This window comes from Drosophila yakuba, chromosome 2R (genome assembly GCF_016746365.2).
Source record: "Drosophila yakuba strain Tai18E2 chromosome 2R, Prin_Dyak_Tai18E2_2.1, whole genome shotgun sequence".
Lineage (NCBI taxonomy): Eukaryota > Metazoa > Arthropoda > Insecta > Diptera > Drosophilidae > Drosophila > Drosophila yakuba.
In genome coordinates, this window is record NC_052528.2 from 6,356,080 (window position 1) to 6,375,602 (window position 19,523).

The window sequence follows — 19,523 nt, forward strand, 5'->3', positions numbered from 1 at the left end:
GCTTACAGTGTAATCTGGACTCGAGTCTAATAGAGAAGCAGAGACCGTCCACAGCTCATGTCATTTGTCATTAAAAACTTGAACCGAAAGAGACGGAAAGATGGAGGAGCGCACACAGCGATAGGGAGGGTGAGTGACAGGAGAAAGAGAGGGAAGAAGAGTGAGGATCAGGGGAGCCATGACCAGGACTAAGACAGCAAGCAGCTGTTGACAATGGAGCCAAGCTTTCGGTTAACATGGCATATGCGCAATATGTGTTTGTTCACCACCCTTTGCACATTTTGAACAACGCCCCGACCGCTCTATAACGATTTTCAGTCTCCCCCTGCTGAGATTTTTACTGTCTCCTTCACAGTCTGTGTGTTTGCCTTGGGAAACCATAAGTAAAGATTTTAAGCGCATTTTCCCTGCAAAATTCAACATCAACAATGCTGCTGCAACCAGCAAAGGCAACAAAAGCCGTCTGGCCAAATGGAGAAAAAGGAAGCACAAATGTTATTACTACAAACACGTTTTAGCTGCATCATTGTTGCTGGATTTTTGTAGTTCCTTCAGCATAGTTCAAGAATCAAAGTTAACAGTTTAAAATGCAAACACAAAGCGGAAGAACACAATTTTCAAATACTTTATTTCGCTTCTGTAAATACGAAAATGGCCGGAGCAATTTTAATTCACTTAACCGCAGCAATTATTTACTCAAAAGTAAGACAAAATCAGAGACTTACAGGGCTAGGAAACAAGCAGAAAATTCATGCAAAAACAAATGCTTCAACTGAAATAAAAGTAACTATCAACATTTAACAGACGAAAGGACTTTTTACAAGACCCCTAAAAAAATAAAAAAAAAAACGATCCCAAAAAGAGTTAAGATACATATGTATGTATTTCTGCCGTTGGCTATAAACTTGCATATTCTTTTATTTCATTCAGATACTTTTAATATCACTCCTTTGCAAACAATTTTATATGTATTTATAGCTTGCTTGGTTAGTGTGCAGACTACAAAATGTCAACAACTGGTTCGGGTGAAGTCATAAAGTACGCACTTGATATTGTTATTATTGTTGCAGCTGTTGCAGCCTTTTGAACTGCAACATTTTGCAGTAGCTGCAGGGCATAGAGTTGGTCAATATATGCAGAATGCCAGAGTATAAAATTCGAAAAATTCCAGAATAGCGGAGGTTAGTGTCTGAGTGCATTCGCAGCTAATAAAAATTCTCTGAGTATTGGTTTAATATGGTTGTCAATTATAGACTTACCAGACCTATAAAACACTTCTTAAAATGGCTTACTTTCAAATTCAAAAACCAATTACCCAAGGCGACACCTTCTGTCATTAATGCGATAAACATAAGGAGACATTTTTGCCAAAAATTATGTTTAGCACTTAGCATTTGTTCCAATACACTTTGCCATATTGAATTTGTGATTAGGCAAATAAACTCGATGGAATTACACGTGTTGTACAAGTGGCATGTTTATTCGGCTGGCAGGGTTTGTAAACACAAATCTGCATATAAAAAGCACCGTATAAGGAGCTTAAAGTAAATATTCATTGGCCTTACTTCGGCTTGAATAGAGCCAAGAGCAGCGACAAAGGAGAAATCATCAAATTTTAAGTTTGCTTTGTGCAAGTGTCAAAGGGAGGAGTTTCGGCCTGGCTGGAGGGGTGAAATAATATTGTAAATTTTCACTGCACCAAATTGGAGATGCCTGGCAGTGGCAGCAAAATGCGTAGGATGATAAGGACTAGGACTAGGAAGCGTTGCCAATGCCATTGTGTCGCCCGTCTATGCTTTCATAATAAATTCATCAATTCAATTTATTTTTCAATCAAAATAAATATGCCCTCGCCTTCATTGTTCGGCGTGCATAGAAACATGACTGCGAAATGAACTTGACACAGAATAATACCGAATAAAATAGAACAGGCAAATAACCGAATTTATAGCAAGTTATTGCTGTGCGTATCGATTCCTGCAGCTTTTTGAATGGTGTTTTATGTGATTTTATTTATAATTTCAAACGGTAGCAGTTTTTTATTAAGCATAACAATTATTTGATTAATAGAGCAACTAATTTAATAAAAATGTAATACCAAGAACCCAGAAATATTACAAAGTAAATATTATTTGTATGCATAAAGCAAATTTATTATGCTCAATTAATCAGTTTAGTATAACCTACTAATTTATTCATATCCATGCCAGATGCTTCAGTACATAACGTCTATTGTCACCTACCAAGTAAGTGAAATCCCATGTATGAAATATATGCAAACGGTAATGATTATCCCGACAATGCTTACACTTAATTAATGCCGAGGACCCGTGCACAATGCGGCAGTTCAACATGTAAGCCGCAAAAATCTCACAGCTGGAAAATGTTGAACTAATTAAAATAAGTGAAATCATTGCATGGAGATGGAATCCCAAACGCCCGCATAAAAAACCGCCCACGGAGAAGGTGAAAAATGCACAGCTTCTTCTTCCGACGTCCTGCCGAGAATGCTCCGCCCAACATAAATTATGCGCAAAAATTGCGAGCACAGTGTTTTATCTTGTCTATCAAGAGTGTTTAGCAAGTTTTTGAAACAGCACAGCCATTATGCAAATATGGATACGGCAGCGGGTGGTCCACCCTTGGTTGGATACCCCTAATGTCGCTCCTCCACCTCCCGCAACTGTTTTTTCCTGATCCGTTCGGGGCTTTTGTGCGTAACACACACGTACCCACCTTCACTGCCGACTTTTCGTATAATTTTTAAATGCATTTCCGCTAACACCAAGAGTCGTCGGCTGCTTCTGAAAGTGGCTTAAACCATTTAGGTCTATTGTATATGACATTCTGTTATTATCCCAGTTTTTGGAGAAAGAGCAATGCATTTAATTTCTAAAAAAGCAAACTTTACAACACAGTATTAATTAACATTACTGCAAATTTAGGTGTCTATTATTATGTGTGATTGATTTAATGACCTGAGTTCCATAAATAATATCGAGTATTGAAAACAAAGTTTATAATAACATTGTCTGCTGAATAAAAGCTTGTAATTAATTGTGGTTAAATGGCTTAAATAAAAGAATTATTCAAAAGAGGATAATGAGTAGTTTGGAATTGAATGCTAAAAGGTCATAAGAATGGCCTTACTTGAAGAGGTACAGCATGATTTTAAAGGCCATCTGCTAAATTAACAGGACACCTAACAGAAGCCCTATGGAGAGGAGAAGCTTTGGCAACAGCCTCTGTTAGCTGTTAACTGTTAGCTTACAGGCTGAACAGCCCCTGTTACTTCCATAGAATGAACTCTTCTTGGGGCAAGATATTCCAGGCACTTTTATGAGCCTGCAACAGAAATGTTAATCCACCACTCATGTAAAAAACCGAATCTATGTTAAATTCTGGAGCTCTTGTCAAGCCCGAACCAATATCAAATTCTTCTCTGACAAACAGAATGAATGAAGTATCAGCAGCTTTTAGCTATCAAAGAACTGCAGTAAGCTCTCCGGCATATAATTTAAAATGGGGATGACGATGCAAAAAAAAAAAGGACTGCCATAATGCAAAATAAAATCAACAATTTGGCTTCACTTTGCGCACGGGTAATTATGGGGAAAATGTCAACAAGAATTTGCTTGTTATTGTAGGTTAAGCGGGCACTGAGACTTTCCACTTTCCACTGGGCCTTGGCCACTGTTGGTTTTTAATTTCGAGCTAAGGTGAGGATGGATGGCTTAGGGGCTGCCGGGATAGGGACGGCGTTGCATGGGTACGCAGGAAGCCGCTCAAAGGATATACGAGTGTGCACTCAAAGCTGTGACTTTTTCCATAGCTCTTGCTGCTGTACACAGAGCTAAAACTCACCCATATTGGTTGCCAAATTTTTTATAGTTGCAGAAAGATTGCTTTGCGCACTTGATTTCAGTTAACGTGTACCTAAATTGGATGTTTTCGCGTCATTAAAGACAGATTAAAGATAGTTTGATGCTTGCTATAAGTGCGACCTTTAACTTCAAATTGTATTATCAAAACTGATGTCGAACTACAACTGTGATCCATACTATCGGTTTTAGGGATAAACAATGTATGTGCAACTTAATTTATTTTAAGACGAGGTTGCCATTCTTGCATATAAATATTAAGAATGGACTAAGAACCCAGTTAACATTTTTTTTCTCTGTTTGAATTTTTCGCTTTTGCGGCTGTTGTTGTTCTTGTTGCTGTGACACCAGTAATTACCATAACACAAAAGCCAGTCCGCTCTTTGAAGTGTTTTGCTCTCTTCGCTGCCCGCTTCCGGCCACCCCCACCTCAAAAACCATCCCCACCCATCCTTTGCACTTAACAGTGATTAAAGTAAATTTACCTGAAACTCTTGAGCCTGTGTGCCTGTGTGACTGAGTGTGGGTGTTTTGTGTTTGCAGGTGCGAGTGTTGTACCTGTCTCAGGTTAGCCAAGGAAGAGCAGATTCTGCGGTTCCGCGACGGGGTGTCCTTGCAGTGGGAGGGGTGTTGGCGCCATGAGGCTGTGGCGGAGCTACCCTTTGGCAATGTCTTTGGGGTCAGATTACGCAGCCCAAGCGAAACTACACTGAGCAGCAAAGGATCCAAGTGTCAGGTGACTGGGCGCACTGACAGAAATGTTGGGTATTTTGTTACGGAATTTATTGAAACAAGTAAAGTCGAGTTAACATGTCATTATATATGTATGTATAAAGGTGCTTAGGTTAGTTTTCAGGTTTTCAGGATTGGCTTTTTATTTTAAAAAGGTAAAAACCGTGAGCCCTCGCCCATTCTACGTCTCAGTCCATTTTGGGGAGTGTCCTTTGACGCCATGTTGGCTTGGGAATGCTTTTGGCATGCAAGTTTCATTGGTGTCCTTGTCCGCTGCACTGTTTGTCATTTCCGCTTGTCTCGCTGAACCTCCCGAGCCCCTCGCAACCAGCAGCCCCTCGATTACCTTGAGTGCAACAGTTTAGCGACATCTTCAGCGGTATTTGGCAATGCATCAGCATCAATATTGACAGAGCGATGGAGGGGATATGCGAGTATCTGGCAAGCGCTTCGATTATGCCGAAATGAGATTGAGTATAGGGGAGTGATGGCAAGGTGGCATGTTTGCCATCGTTACGAGGGCCAGAAGACACAAACTAAACGAGATTGCTATTTCGAAGTTTGCACTTCTCTTAAAGTCCTTAAGCAGCTTGAGAGGGCTCTTGCAAAAGTTAAACAACAACTTTACAAAATTTATGCGATATCAGCTTTTACCTTGTTCGGAAATTTTGACAATATTTACTCGACAAATACGAAATATTTATCAATGTATTGACCCAAAAGTTAAAATTGAACTAAATTCACTGCAAGATATAAAACATTGAGTGTCCCTTTTTCAATGAATTACAGCATACGACTGCTTGTTTGCCTTTTTCCAATCATCTTGTCCTGGGAAAAACAATTTCATATTTCATACGTTACCATACCAAATGCATTTGACATTTTTAGGTCTTTAAAGTTTTTATTGGTTTTATGTGTGTTTCATTGATTTAAATCTCATACCTAGGGAAAACGATTCCGGTGAAATGGCCGACGAAAGGACACTTGTGGGTGCTTACAGCAGCTTCAAAGTGAATGATTCGCCCTTTGTTTTTGATCCTTGAAATTGTGCAAAAGGTTTTTAAGCGTGTGCGTGGAGGAGTGTGTAACTGAAAGCCTCTAAAGCTTGCTCAAAAATATTGAAATGGTGCGTAAAATATGGTGGTATTGCCTTTCAAGCACTTGTGCATAAATTCACTTAAAGCATTTTCGAGTTTCAAGCTTGCTTTATACTTCTTTGGTCAGGAATTTCGTTGAGCAAAGCAGAGAACTATAAAGTTATTTTAAAGTTATTTTAAACAGCATAGATTTCTAGGTTTTGGCTTAAAATTAGGTTTCTAAGAATGATCTCTCAATAAATAAGAATAATTAATTATAATCAAAATGGGCTTACATTTGATACGTATGTAAGTCTAAACATATTTTTAATCAGTTCACTTAAAAGAGGGTAGTATCGGGCGCTTTGATATTGCTTTTGACTTTCAGCGTTTACGCCTTCAAATTATTCGCTACCAACTCGTAAATCTCTCTTCTCGTTTTCTTCATCTATTTTTACGAATAACCTGCTTTCGCCTGGAACCTGTTCAGCCATTTGGCTTATTTGGCTGCAGTTTTCGGTGGATGGCTGGCAAACGGCCCGCTGCAAGGCAAAAGAAACCACTAGCGCACAACTCAAGTCAGGCAGAAGCACATTACGCATACGTCACGTTGAGCACGTGCGCGACACCGAGAGGAGAAATTCTGGGAGAATCGGAAAAGCGATAGAGAGGCAGACTCACGAAAGTGAGATAATTCCGGGCGATGCCACAACAATGTGGGACTTTTTAATGGATTTTCATTAAGTTTAAAGCCAGATAGGGCCCAAAGACAATGACAGGGAGAGGTAGAAGTAGAATGGAAAAGCTCTTAAGAAGTTCATTACAGCGATAGCAGTGCCAAAAAGTTTATTTGACCATTTAGTGGCAAATGCCAAGCCGAAAGATGTTTTACTCAAGGAACTGAACTGGAGTGGAAAAAGTCCAGGCGAAATGGAGTGTTGAATGAAGGCGAGCACCGAGTAGTCTCGGTATGCTGTGGCAAGTCAGCATTTATCTATCATGTTTGTAATCACTTTTCATTAGGTTTCAGTGGCAGACTTTTCGTTTTTGCCACCCCTTCTCTCTTTCTCTGACTGTTGCCCTATGCCGAATGCAATTCGCATAAAAGATTTTCGCACATGCTCCAGAATTTTCAAGTGTAGAAAAAAAGTTTTTTAATTGGAAAACACATTTAAGTGGATTCCACTAAGAGAAAGAGAGCGAGCCAGTGACTGAACTAGAATGGAAACTTTTTAATACTGTTTATTTTGCCGCCCCCTTTTTACTGCTTCTATTGAAAGTATCGCAATATCCATTGGGGTTAAGGGAAAACTTTCCTGTTGTTTGGCAATTTTCATTTGCCTTTGAAACGGGCAATTATGAAAAATGCTCTGAAAATGCACAATCCCCGAGCATAACTAACTCATTTCATTAGTTCCCACTACCCTCGGAGAGTAGTGAAAAAAAATTTTAATGTTTCTGCATATTTTATAATATGCAGTGCAGTGCACTGTTTCCCGCCCAAGTGCCTCATATCAGGCGTATTAAAAGTTGGCCAGGTCAAATCTCGGCCCAGGACTCATTTAAACTTTGCTGCCAGATCTCAACCAGAAGACTTTCACTCGGTCTCAAATGAACTATTTTCGCATTAGAAATACAGTATTGTTCATTCTTTTTTGTCTGATGTTGGCTAGTCTGGTACAGCTTAAACCTTATGTCTATCAACCATTACTTTTTACTTTCGCATGAATTAACCTAATCGTATCCATTTGGAGGTACTAGCCCACATAAAACTGATATAATGCACTCAGTTTGAAATACATAGAATTCTGTAGAAGCACTCATACACGTTCAAGCAAGAGTATGCGTACGTGTTGGCCGTTTGTTTGTGTTGAAGGATGCCTGAGGACTTTAACTGCATGTGCAACCTGTTTTTAGCTCGGCATGTCCAAAGCTGATGTGTAAAATATTTTTCAAACTTTATTCACATTCGTGGCATGTGCCGCTGAAGGGTGGAAAGCGAGTAAAAAGGCTGTGCGATGGGGTTGGACTGGGTGTTGAAAAGGCAAGGTTGAGTTCATTGTGGTCACATATCATGCCAACGATCATACGTCACGTTGTCTGGCTCTGAACTTCTCCACCACGCATCAACGAGCGCAGGAAAATTTAACTGAGCAGGTTAAATAGGTTGAGGAAATATTTATCTTTAACTGAAATACTGCATTTATTATACCGACACTTTCAATTACTCTAGACGTTTTTCAATATTTTGCATATATTTTTGAACTTAAATTTTATCCGAGTAATTACGAAACTAAAGATGAGAACGATGAATCAACAAATGAGCCTAAAAGATGATGAAGCCTTGTAACTGAATATCAAACAGCCAAAAAAGCTGAAAAACGCTCCAGACAAAGAAAGATGGGGATAAACTTAACACACACACTCTGACAGAGGGATAAATATTTTTCCACCCCCTCATTCCCACCCCCTCATTCCCACCCCCTCATTTCCACCCCCTTATTTTCAGGGTCTTGCTTTCAGTCAAGTCATTTGTCTGCAAAGGGAGCTCCCGAAAAAGGGATAAGAGGGATAACACATATAGTTATTTATCAAGTTATAAGTTATGATGTCAGCATGCTGGCATTATGTGACTGATAAACCCGAACACAAACACAAGTGAGCACACAAACATGCCTTCGTCTTACGGCTTCTCTAAATGAGATGAAAAATCGAGGTGAGAAAATTTTGACATTGCCGTCATTTGTTGTGGCCCTCACTTAGGCGCCAGCTTGAGTTTCCCTTTTAAGAGGTATATAGCTACCGAAAGAAATGTTGACAAAATTGATGAAAACAAAATTGGAATATGTATTTTGTTTGTTTTGGAAAGTTAATTTCGTAATATTTAAAATTCAAATTTAAATAGTCTCAATCAGCCATGACAGCTTAATAGATTTTTTTTATACCCGTTACTCGTAGAGTAAAAGGGTATACTAGATTCGTTGAAAAGAATGTAACAGGCAGAAGGAAGCGTTTCCGACCATATAAAGTATATATATTCTTGATCAGGATCAGTAGCCGAGTCGATCTGGCCATGTCCGTCTGTCCGTCCGTCTGTCCGTCTGTCCGTCCGTATGAACGTCGAGATCTCAGGAACTACAAAAGCTAGAAAGTTTAGATTAAGTATACAGACTCCAGGGACATAGACGCAGCGCAAGTTTGTCGATTCAGGTTGCCACGCCCACTCTAACGCCCACAAACCGCCAAAAACTGCCACGCCCACATTTTTGAAAAATGTTTTAATATTTTTTCATTTTTGCATTGGCCTTGTAAATTTCTATCGATTTGCAAAAAAACTTTTTGCCACGCCCACTCTAACGCCCACAAACCGCCCAAAGCTGCCACGCCCACACTTTTGAAAAATGTTTTGATATTTTTTCATTTTTGTATTAGTCTTGTAAATTTCTATCTATTTGCCAAAAAACTTTTGGCCACGCCCACTCTAACGCCCACAAACCGCCAAAAACTGTCCTTCGCACTTACACTAGCTGAGTAACGGGTATCAGATAGTCGGGGAACTCGACTTTAGCGTTCTCTCTTGTTTCAATTAAAATTATGCTTGCAAATTTTGCAGTATACGTTCCAGTCGACTATTACCAAAAAATTCTTCGTCTACATTTTTTCGGTAGCTTAAATTATGATGATACGAAGAAAGGCAAGCGAGAGCAACTTGATGTCTTGCCTGCGCAAACATTTGCATAATAAATTAAATCAACGGAGAAAAAAGGTGGCAAAAAGAAGGAGGCACAGCTGTAAATTAAAAGTTCATACGACGGCAAGGACATGCTCTGTTCAACTCGTCCTCTCATTTCAGACCAATCCCTTGCCTCAATGACACACTTTACATGAAACCCCTACGTTCCTTCCCACCCCACCCAACACCAAAACACCCTGCCCATAGGGTTTTCACTTGCGAGGCCGACTTCACCGCTAAGTTTAAGTGGAAGTGAGGCCCAGAAGCCATCGCCAAGTCACTGCAGCCAAGTCATCGTCATCATCATCAGTATCAGCATGAGGACACTGCAAGGACATTTCAACTTGGATAAATCTGAAGTCCACACGGCAATGTAGGAACTAGTAAAATGATTAATATTTGACTTTATTTCTGAAGATAAAGATATTGCTGATTTCTTACAAATTAAATTGTGGACTGATAACTTGCTTATTAATTCGTAATATTTTTTAGATACGTGCCGTGTCCTTTTTGTGAAGTAAACGTTTTAATAATAATATTTAAATATTAAAATGATATTCCGATGTGAAAATTACCCATTAACTCGAAACTATTCTTATTTACTTTCCTTGTAGGTCTTCCGCCATTCAGTTGTACAGATTCCCTTATTGAATTGGTCTTGGTAATGCTAATTCATTTTCAACTAGGGAACTATTCCACTTTCAAAACTGCAATTTATTTTGCAGTTACCCAACTCCCTGTTCATATTTGTTTTGCTCTTTTCCCAGCTTCAGTCAAGCTTAATCTAACGCACTCGCAAACACGTCAAGCCACAAAAGTTGACTCTAGACTGTGTTTACAATTGGCAAGTGGGGTAAACATGGAAAGTGGAGGGGTTGTGGTGGGATGAAGTGCAGTGGAAACTAAGAACCATAACAATGTCAGCCGGAAAATAATGCTTTTGATGTCTGTTGACGCATGCTGTAAGCCGAGCATTAATTAAGCGTTAGATGCAATTTCCTCGGGTCCATAATGAGCTTTACGGCAATAGAATCCTTCAGGAGTCGTGTGTTGAAGCCACAATCTGAGGGGGAGTGTGTGTGTGTGTGAGCAGCATCTTGTGGTCAGCTTGGTGTTGCATAAAAATCCCATTTAACACAAGGACATACCTCCCTTTTGCGGTTTTCTCACCCACACATTTCTCACATTTCCCAAGTGCAAATTAGTATTTTTCTCAGTCGCAACGCTTGAACATAAATTTATATTAAGTCACATGAGTCCCTCGAATAAGTGCAGCCAAATTGGGAAACTTTCCCTCGAATTGAATGCTTGGCACTTCTCCTCAGTTTCGTGCCGGGTTTCGCATTTTAATTAGAAGCAATTATGGCAGGCTGAGAAGTGCAACATGTGACGCCTAATTTGGCAACGACTTTCCGATGTCTCTCGGTGTCTCGTCTTTCGATGGGAAATTTGTGGGGTATATGATTTCCATGCACGTTTAGAATTAAATGTAAACACATGAGATAAGGGAAATAAATGGGGTTTTTCAATGCGTTTGGCAATTATTCTATGGGCCATGTAGGATTTTCTTTAATTTTTCCTTTTCATTATCTAAGTAAATATATTAATGTGTTAGACATTACTCAGTATTTAAGGGTCGAGATAAGTTTGTCTCTGTGGTATTCTCGTTTTGCTCCCTTGAAATTGTTGCCAATTTGTACACAATTAAAAAACTTTACATGTCTCGAAATTAGGCGAGCAAATTGTTTTAAAATGTCCTCGCTAGAAGAGGGAAACCCCAAAGAAAAGCAGTGAAAATGTGGCAAGAAAGCGAGAAACGCAAGGGATGGCAGGGCAGCGACTGCCAAAAATTGATTTCAATCGCACACATGTGGTGCCTGTTCTTCGAAATCCCACCTTTTAGCAAGCTCCTTTCGCCACATTCCGCCTCCTTCGAGGCAAACAAACTTTTGTTTCAAAATTTTCTACATAAATTCAATTAGTAAGCAATGCCACAAAAGTAAATATTGAAGTGGGGTGGGGTGAAGTATCCACACGTGAGGCAACTGCTCCTGTGGCAACGGAAAACCGTTTGAAATTCTCACGCATTGCGCCAAAAGCGTTTAAGCTTTGAAACCGTATTTGATTGCACCTGACACATGTCATGTGTAACTAAGGAGTCGCCACCAACCAGCAATAGCAAAAGCAATAGCAATAGCAACTACAACAGTAACAGCAACAGCAAAAGTGGTTCCTGCCACACACAAGCAACAGCAACAACAACAATAACAACGGTAAGAGACCGGAATGGAGGGGAAATCACCTGGAGAGCAACAAGCGGAAACTGCGGTCTGATGAATATCCCGCAGTGAAATGCACTGAAATTGTCTCCCAAAATGGGTGAAAATTAAATGCAGCGGAGGGGAGAGCTTTGCAGTGAGTGTGCTATTAATTCAATTAATTGCGGACTATAAACGTTTAATGATTGTGCAAATTACGGAACTAAGCTTAGAAATTATAACCTACTATGACAAACATGCGGCTATCGATCGGAACCTAAACTTAGTCATTGTTCACGGTTTTTAGATTTCTTTAAAGTAATAAAAGTCTATACGTGTATATCTTCGATTTTAGTTCTCTTTCCTTTCTCCATAATGGATTCAATTGAACTGAATTGAACCGGGCTTGTATTTAAAGTCCCCCAAAGCCTATTGCAGAAATTCGGCAAACATTTATTTTTCCAGCTGAATTTATTATCCTTTCTTAGCTTAACCCACACCGATGCAATCGAAATTGCCAACCATGTAATACGCAATTGTTAACTGAATTTTGGGGCAAATGGCAGGGAGCCTGAAACAGAAACTAAGACAACTTCAAGTGTCCTTAGCTGCAAGAACAATGTGCTTGCAGACTATGCAAATGCAATTGTTGCTGTTTCAGCAACGAAATAAGACCAGAAACAGGAGCTGGAGCTGAGTTTACTCTATCGAGTCAACAATGAATTGAATGCCGGTCTGGCGGCTTCGAAATGAGCATCAGTCGTGGATAGGACAATGGCAGGACAATGTTGATACAAGTGTCCAGGCAAATGTAATTTAAAAGAAAATTAATTAAGTGTTCTCCTGCAGGCAAAAGAAAAAATAGACGAGAAATTGGTGAAAGCAGTCTTGCCTCTGGGACCATTCCAATTCTTATTCCTTCGGTGCATTTCTAATTACTCTGCTACAGGATTGGGAAAGTGCTCATTTTGTGGCAATCTTTCGTAAATTTGCATGATTATAGCCGGAGCAGAAGAGGCAGCACTTATGTGTACCCGTCGTCCTTTCTATAGCCCCTCCTCGTTTGTCTCAATAAGGCAGTGCGTCAACTTTCATTTGTCATTGTGGGTGCGTTGCTGCAGCCGAGCAAACAAAATGCATTACCGCAGACACGAGGACACCGAAGACAGGAGCGAAAGGACAAGGACTCGACGTCGTTCCTTAGCAGCTGACCCGAAAAAAATCAACCCTTACGAGGAGGCAATCGGGCACTACTACTGATGCCAACACACCCACGCAGAACACTGGGGAAAATGAGCTCCCTTAAAATAATTTTAAGATGTTCTGAAGACATGTTTTTCTATTTACCTAAATACCAATGATAATTTCAAAATGGATTGAATAATATCTATATCGTAATTTAGGTTTTGGGGTAATTTAATTAAATTAAATTTAAAAATGCTATCTTTTCGGAAATTATGTTTTTTCTTCCAGTGTACAGCTACTACTACTGTAGCCCGACTTCCTTCTATGCGAAATCCATTAGCAACTAAAGTGAAATTCATTGTTGCAAAAGTACATGTTGAAATAAATTGAGTTGTGGCAGCATCAACAGCAAAAGCAGCAGCAGTCGAGACGGCAACAAAACTCAGTTTCTATCTCCTCTCCATCTTCTGCTGTTCACACTGCACCTGTTACGCACACATAGAGACAGACAGGACGAAGGATACAAGGATGTGGCCGGAGAGCAAACTTGTTTGTCTTTCGCTTGTGCCACGTTGCGTATGCGCAACATTTCAATGCAATTTATTAGCAATTTTTCCTCCACTTCCCAGCCAGAGCAGAAGACCAAAAATATTTTCATTGGATACCAAAAATTGTTTTATATTTAATATTATATCAGAGTCATGTGCAAAATTTTAATCTCGTAAGGCTTTCGTGAACAGTATAGCAAAAATTGGGGTTCAAATTCTATGCTCGAAAAGGGTGCGCTGTTTTCATTATTGTAAATTTTGCTTTTCAGTTCAAACTGTAATTTGAACTATAGCTCATACTTTAATAAATAGTGTAATATAAAAACTTAAGTATTAAAAAAAAGGATTTAATTTGCCAGGACAAGCCAGCTTCATTGCGGCGGTGGATATGCGGCTGAAACGGCAGAGGGCCAAAGTGAGAAGTGGGAAGAGGATTAACATGCACTCTGGAGTTGACCACGTGAGTGAAATTTCAGTACATAAACTAATACTCGTGATTTATGTATTCTATATTTTCTATTTTAGAAAGTACATACTTTTTAATGAATTCCTTTTTTTAACTCTTCGATTTTTACATTATTTAAGCTCACTTGCTCATCTCTGGTTCGAAAAATACTTGCCCAGGCCAAAGCACTTTAGTGGAACCCAAAATTGTGTCATCTTTTGGTTTTGCGCACACAAATTTCGGTTTCCGCTCCATTCGTGTCATTTCCCGACTCCCATCTCCCTCCTCCCTTTTATCACCGTCTCCATGTATGTATCCCTTCTCCGTCCTGCGAATGTGTCCTGTTCAACTGGGCCTAAACAATTTGTGGCTAATTACACGGCATGGCCATCAATTGCGACCAGATACAGAGATACAGAGTGCTGTAACAATGCCACTTGTTATTCCTGTCCAGCCTGTTGGACAAAACAAAAAAACATGTCTAAAAGTTATTTTATAATTAAAAAGAAATATCATTGAAAAGTGTTCTTTTGTGCATTCAATTTGTTTGAACCTTGCTAGTTAAACGGCATACAAATTAAACAGTTTTCCACTACAAAGATGCACTTGCTAAAAATAATATTTAAATTTCTTTTTTCCAAAAAAGTTTTAGTATTTTGCCTCAGGTATTCATGTAGCCCATCGGCATAAATTTATGTCTGCAATTAAGTCAACCGCATGCAGTTCTTCTTCCATCTTGTCGTGCACTTCAGTGAAGTGTAGTAGCAAAGTTTAATCAGTCGGATGGGGAAAAGTTTTGGATACAAAATAAAAAAGAAGTGTAGGATGAAAAGTCACTTGAGAAGGACTTCCTAGAATGTACTCGTATTTTTATCTTCTATAAAATGGAAATTTTAAAAAGCTTTGTTTATCAATGTCTCTTAAATAAGGATAAGCCAAAGTTAGATTTTAATGAAGAGTGATGAGAGTGTGAATAATATTAGCATGAAGAACACAATAATTTAAATTTAAAATAGACAACAAATTAGTTGCGCCTTTGTGTTTATATTTTCTTATTTACATTGCTTAAAAACTATAAGAAATCGTTATTAGTTTGTATATGTATCCTGTATTCTTGACAGCGCCCAAACCTTTGTTAAACAAATTTCCACAATGTTCTTTTTGTTTACCCTGCACTTGATACAGATTGCTCATACGCCATGTATGACATTGGACATTTTTAATCAAACCTTATCGGCATGTCAAGGCTTCGTAGGAACTTGCGTTCTTGGCTGGCTATTATTTTTTTAAGGTACCTTTTAATGTCTGCCCTTTTGTGGCTTGTAATAAAATCAGCACGAAATTGCCAAATTATTTAGATTTGGCATCAAAAAAGGCGAGCCCTGGGTGCAGCCATATTGTCGAATGAGCAATAAAAAGTGTCTTTTATGACCCATATGACAGACGCACTTTTCGGTTGCGCCAAAGATATTTGCATAACTCAGGTGGGCGAGTGGTGGGGAACGGGAACTTGGGTCGCAGATCAGGCGAACCTGGTTTTATAAATTGCTTTTTTATTGAAATAAACAAAAGCCTGAAGACAACTTTAAGCCAAGATGTTCGTCTTCAATTTTGTGAAGAAGTGCACATACTTTTCCGGAGATTTCATACTGATTTTCCACATTTGCTTATATGAGCAGTACATATGTATGTATCTAAGCTGACATAAATTTTGGGGAGAATGGAATTATATTTTGTTACGCTGTTTTGAGACGACGCCAAAGAAGTTTGCCGCATTCGGGTGCTCGTTGATAAATAAATATGACAACAAAATGTTTGCACAAGATAAATGTGTAAGCAAGCTGACAACAAGCTGAGGTAAAAAGGCATTGAAGGTGCGTTTCACATGCGTAAAGCTTTATACGGAACACAAAAACTATACAATTTTGTCGATTTTATCATTAAAAATTCTTAAAATCAATGCACGTCAGTAAGACACATTTGTAGTCTTACTTTAATGACTACTACTTGGATTTATGGCTATGGGCGCCATTTTACCCAAGCAGGCAAAACACTCGAAATCGCATTCTAAACTTGGCACATTTGCATACAGAAGCGACTGCACTTTGCTCCCTGACACCAAAACATAAACAACGAGCTCGCCGTGGGGCAGGTAAAAAACCGAACCACTGCTGCATGAGTGCAATCCATATTTGATATTACTTCTTATTTTTCATGCATGTGTACAATGTGTATAATTATAATGCAGCCCCAATACAAGATGTCTAAGTACGTGCAAAGCCCGTAGTACTCCGATATTCGAGGGCAATCGCATACAAGGAAGTGTTAAAAATGCTTGATACCTTAATATAATATAATATTTAAATAATATTTAAAGCGCCTGACTTCCGCCAACTTATTTGCTCCTTAGTTAATGCACTTTGAAATTCTATTTTACAGAAAAAGAGGGAAAACACTCGATGCGCGATGGGGTAGGCACAATCACCAGGGTATTATGTTCGAAACAACAATCAACTGCAATCAAAATAGAAAAGCCGCACAATTTTCCAGGCATGCGGCACATGATGCAATATTTCCATAATTTTCCCCTCTGACCCAACAGCACGTTTTTCATCTCGCTTTGCATTGTTGTTGTAAATGTTTTACATGCCAAATTATGCAAAAGTACAATTCACCATACATATTCAAATATTTTCCCCGAGTTCCACAAAATACACACGAACACTGATCCCGATTTGGAATATTTGAATTTTGGAATTTGCCTGTCAAAGTCCCAATAATGACATGTCACGCTGTGTTTTATTTCTTGCCCTATCTCTCGATTTATTCGTGCTGTTGTTGTGTGGAATTTCCACTGGTTTTCAGTTTTATGCTGCTTTGCATGAAGCGCAAGGTCAACGATGTTGCACGCCGCTGATGCGTATTTCATGGGAATTAAGTTTGATTTGATAAAGGTCATGTTTCCTGTGTGCCAGTGTCTGTGTTTATTCGTGATGATCTGATAACGGAATTTGCAATTATGACAAAACGTAAATGGTTTAAAGTGCTTTTTAAGTGATGGAAATGGGAAAAGTGTCGGCGGCAAAATCGGATAAATTGATTGGTCTGTTTTGGCATTGATAGATTTGCCGACATGTGTTTTTGTTCATCATTTAAGTCGGTTGAATGCCTAATGCTCTTATTTTGAATGGTATTATGTCAGTGTTTCAGAAACGAATGCCATATTTGATGGGTTTGTTATGTGTATTTAAACAATTAATATAATATTAATAATCAAAATTATATGGGCTATTGCTTCAGTGGGATATCTGTACATTATAAGTGAAATTTAAATCGAAAAAAACAGTTCTTCTAAATTAAATATGTATTAGCTTTATAAGTGGTTGACTTTGTAAATTGTAAATTGGCTCTCCCAACAAAAGCGTTTTGGAATTTGAAATTAGACTAGACAATCAGAAAACGTATCTTTATTTGCTTCCAAAATCCCATCCTCGTATTCTTGACCTCATCTCAAACTGCAAGCTTTCAGTTTGATTCCTGGTTATTATTCAGCAAATAATCAGGCTGTCAAACAGTTGGCATATGTAGAAGAGTGTTGGGTGCCCAACCGCACGGTATCACCTGGTCAACCGATTTCAACGACAATTCATTCAAATGTCGACCATTCTGATGGGCCTTCGGTTCCTGGTCTTTTGTCCGGGATCCTGTATTCCGGATCTCCCATTCGCTTTGGCTACCCAAAAGACCATTAAAGCTTTTTTTTCTGCCCATTCAGCATTCAATAGAAATTTACATCACGTCGAAAATTTTTACATACGCTTGTGTGTATATGTCCTTTACTAAAAGGACATTTTGTGATGGCCAGAACGATGCGTCTGGGTGGGAGATGTGGTTATGTGGTGGCGAAAGTCGCGTTGAGCATACTAACACTTTTTTGTATGTTTGCTTAGCTTAGGTTTTTACCTGGCAAAAAAGCAGCAGGGGTTGGGCATCGGATTGTGGCAGCCTCGAAGTAACAATAACAAAACCTGGGTGAAGGGGAACAAAATTGATGCTCCCTGCTGCAGTAGCTGTATGGCAGGAAACTATATTGCCACATAGGCAATTTCATTGTGCGATATACATATATTCAGGCAGATATGTAGGGACCCTGTGCAAATTGGTTTACCCAGCTTACCCTTTTCACACTACTTTAGTTGAACTCCCACGTCCCGACCGAAAATAAAATGTAACTCGAAAGATAGTTTAGCTATAATATGGAATATGTAAGGCAACATTAATACGATAGAATAAATAAAAGTCAAGTCAATTATAAAGGTTTTGTAAACATAATTTTTGTAATTTGTAGCATACTTTTAAATACCACACTTCCAAGCCAATAGGAACTTTAGCTTCTTTTAGTTAAGTATCTAATTAAATGTTGTAATGCAGTTTAACATGTACACTTTCACTCAAACTTTACACTGGTATTTGCTTGCCTCCCAGGTAGAAAAAGAAAAAGGGGGCGTGGACCTTGAGAGAGTTGCACAATTTGCTAATTACCGCAATCAAAGTTTTCTTGTTGGGCAGCCAAAACAGCTTCAAAAGCAAAACTGATAAATTATAAATTAAAGGGAATCTCAGGAAAAGTTGGCTCTTTCCCTATCTTTAGTTTACACAGCGAAATGTTGTGAGTATTTTCTCGTTTTTTTATGCTTGGATTCGACTGCATAATTTACGAGTTGAGCTCGCTGCCAATATTTCAATTACTCTGCGGCATTTCGAGCAGTCTTCCTTAGTGCCTCCCTATCCCAAAAGTAATTTCAATTGAGCTTAGTGCTTGCGGAGTACTCTTTTCGGTAGGCGGTTTTGTCTCAGGGCGAAATTAGTGGCCAAAACTGCGGCAGATTACAGGCCAGGCCAAGAGCGAACTTCAAACAATTATTTGGCCAGCTGGGCTGGGAAGCTGGCTTTTAATTTGCTTAGCCCCGGCCCATGAATAATGCAATACGAGAAGGAAACGAGACCAAGAGGAATTTTTGTATAATTGCAGGGCGCCAAAATTTCGCTTAGAATCTCCTTGGGCCACATAATTGTGGAAAGGGTCGGCAGAAAGTTAAATGTAAATTAAATATTTCCCTCGTCTTTTCTTTAGCAAAACGTAAGTTTTATCTGGCTCTTAGGTCAAATATTCACCTGCTACTGTGAAGCCAGTGAATTAACATGAAAAGGAATGGAAAACAGGTGAAATCTGTACTATAATGAATTTGTGGTGGCTTGCGAATACATTGGTAACTAAAATACTTATTTAAGGAGTTCTTTCATAATTTTAAAAAATATCTCATGCCTGGTTAAATCGATTTTTTAGACCCAACAGCGAATTTTTAAGCCCCATTTCAAGGATATACATTCGACTGCTATTTGGAGGCACAATTGCATCGTTTAATTATGGCTGTCATCGTGTAAATTGTGCTAAATTATTATTATCAATGTTGTTGGCCGACGACAAACATTCAATATCGCGAATGTGTCGGGCTCCACTGACATCAAGGATACAGATACACAGGACGACCCGTTGAAGCGGAGCGACCAAATTGCAATTGTAATATTGACAATAATGCAATCAAATAATCAATCAATTAATGTCTGCTTGAATTAATGTCGAATATTATGTGCTATCGTCAAT

At 38.9% G+C, this 19,523-nt stretch overlaps 1 protein-coding gene across 1 annotated transcript; it reads left to right on the forward strand.

The window, feature by feature from the left end:
* The first annotated feature begins 10,916 nt into the window (after positions 1-10,916).
* Positions 10,917-12,020, forward strand: LOC120321073. Its single transcript, XM_039372446.1, has one exon. The coding sequence runs from the start codon at positions 11,561-11,563 to the stop codon at positions 11,771-11,773; it is 213 nt and encodes a 70-aa protein (XP_039228380.1). The 5' UTR covers positions 10,917-11,560; the 3' UTR covers positions 11,774-12,020.
* Positions 12,021-19,523: the final 7,503 nt, after the last annotated feature.

Bases quoted from the DNA above. Each gene is read 5' to 3' on its own strand.
- LOC120321073 (XM_039372446.1), top strand. From the start codon at position 11,561: ATGTCATGTGTAACTAAGGAGTCGCCACCAACCAGCAATAGCAAAAGC.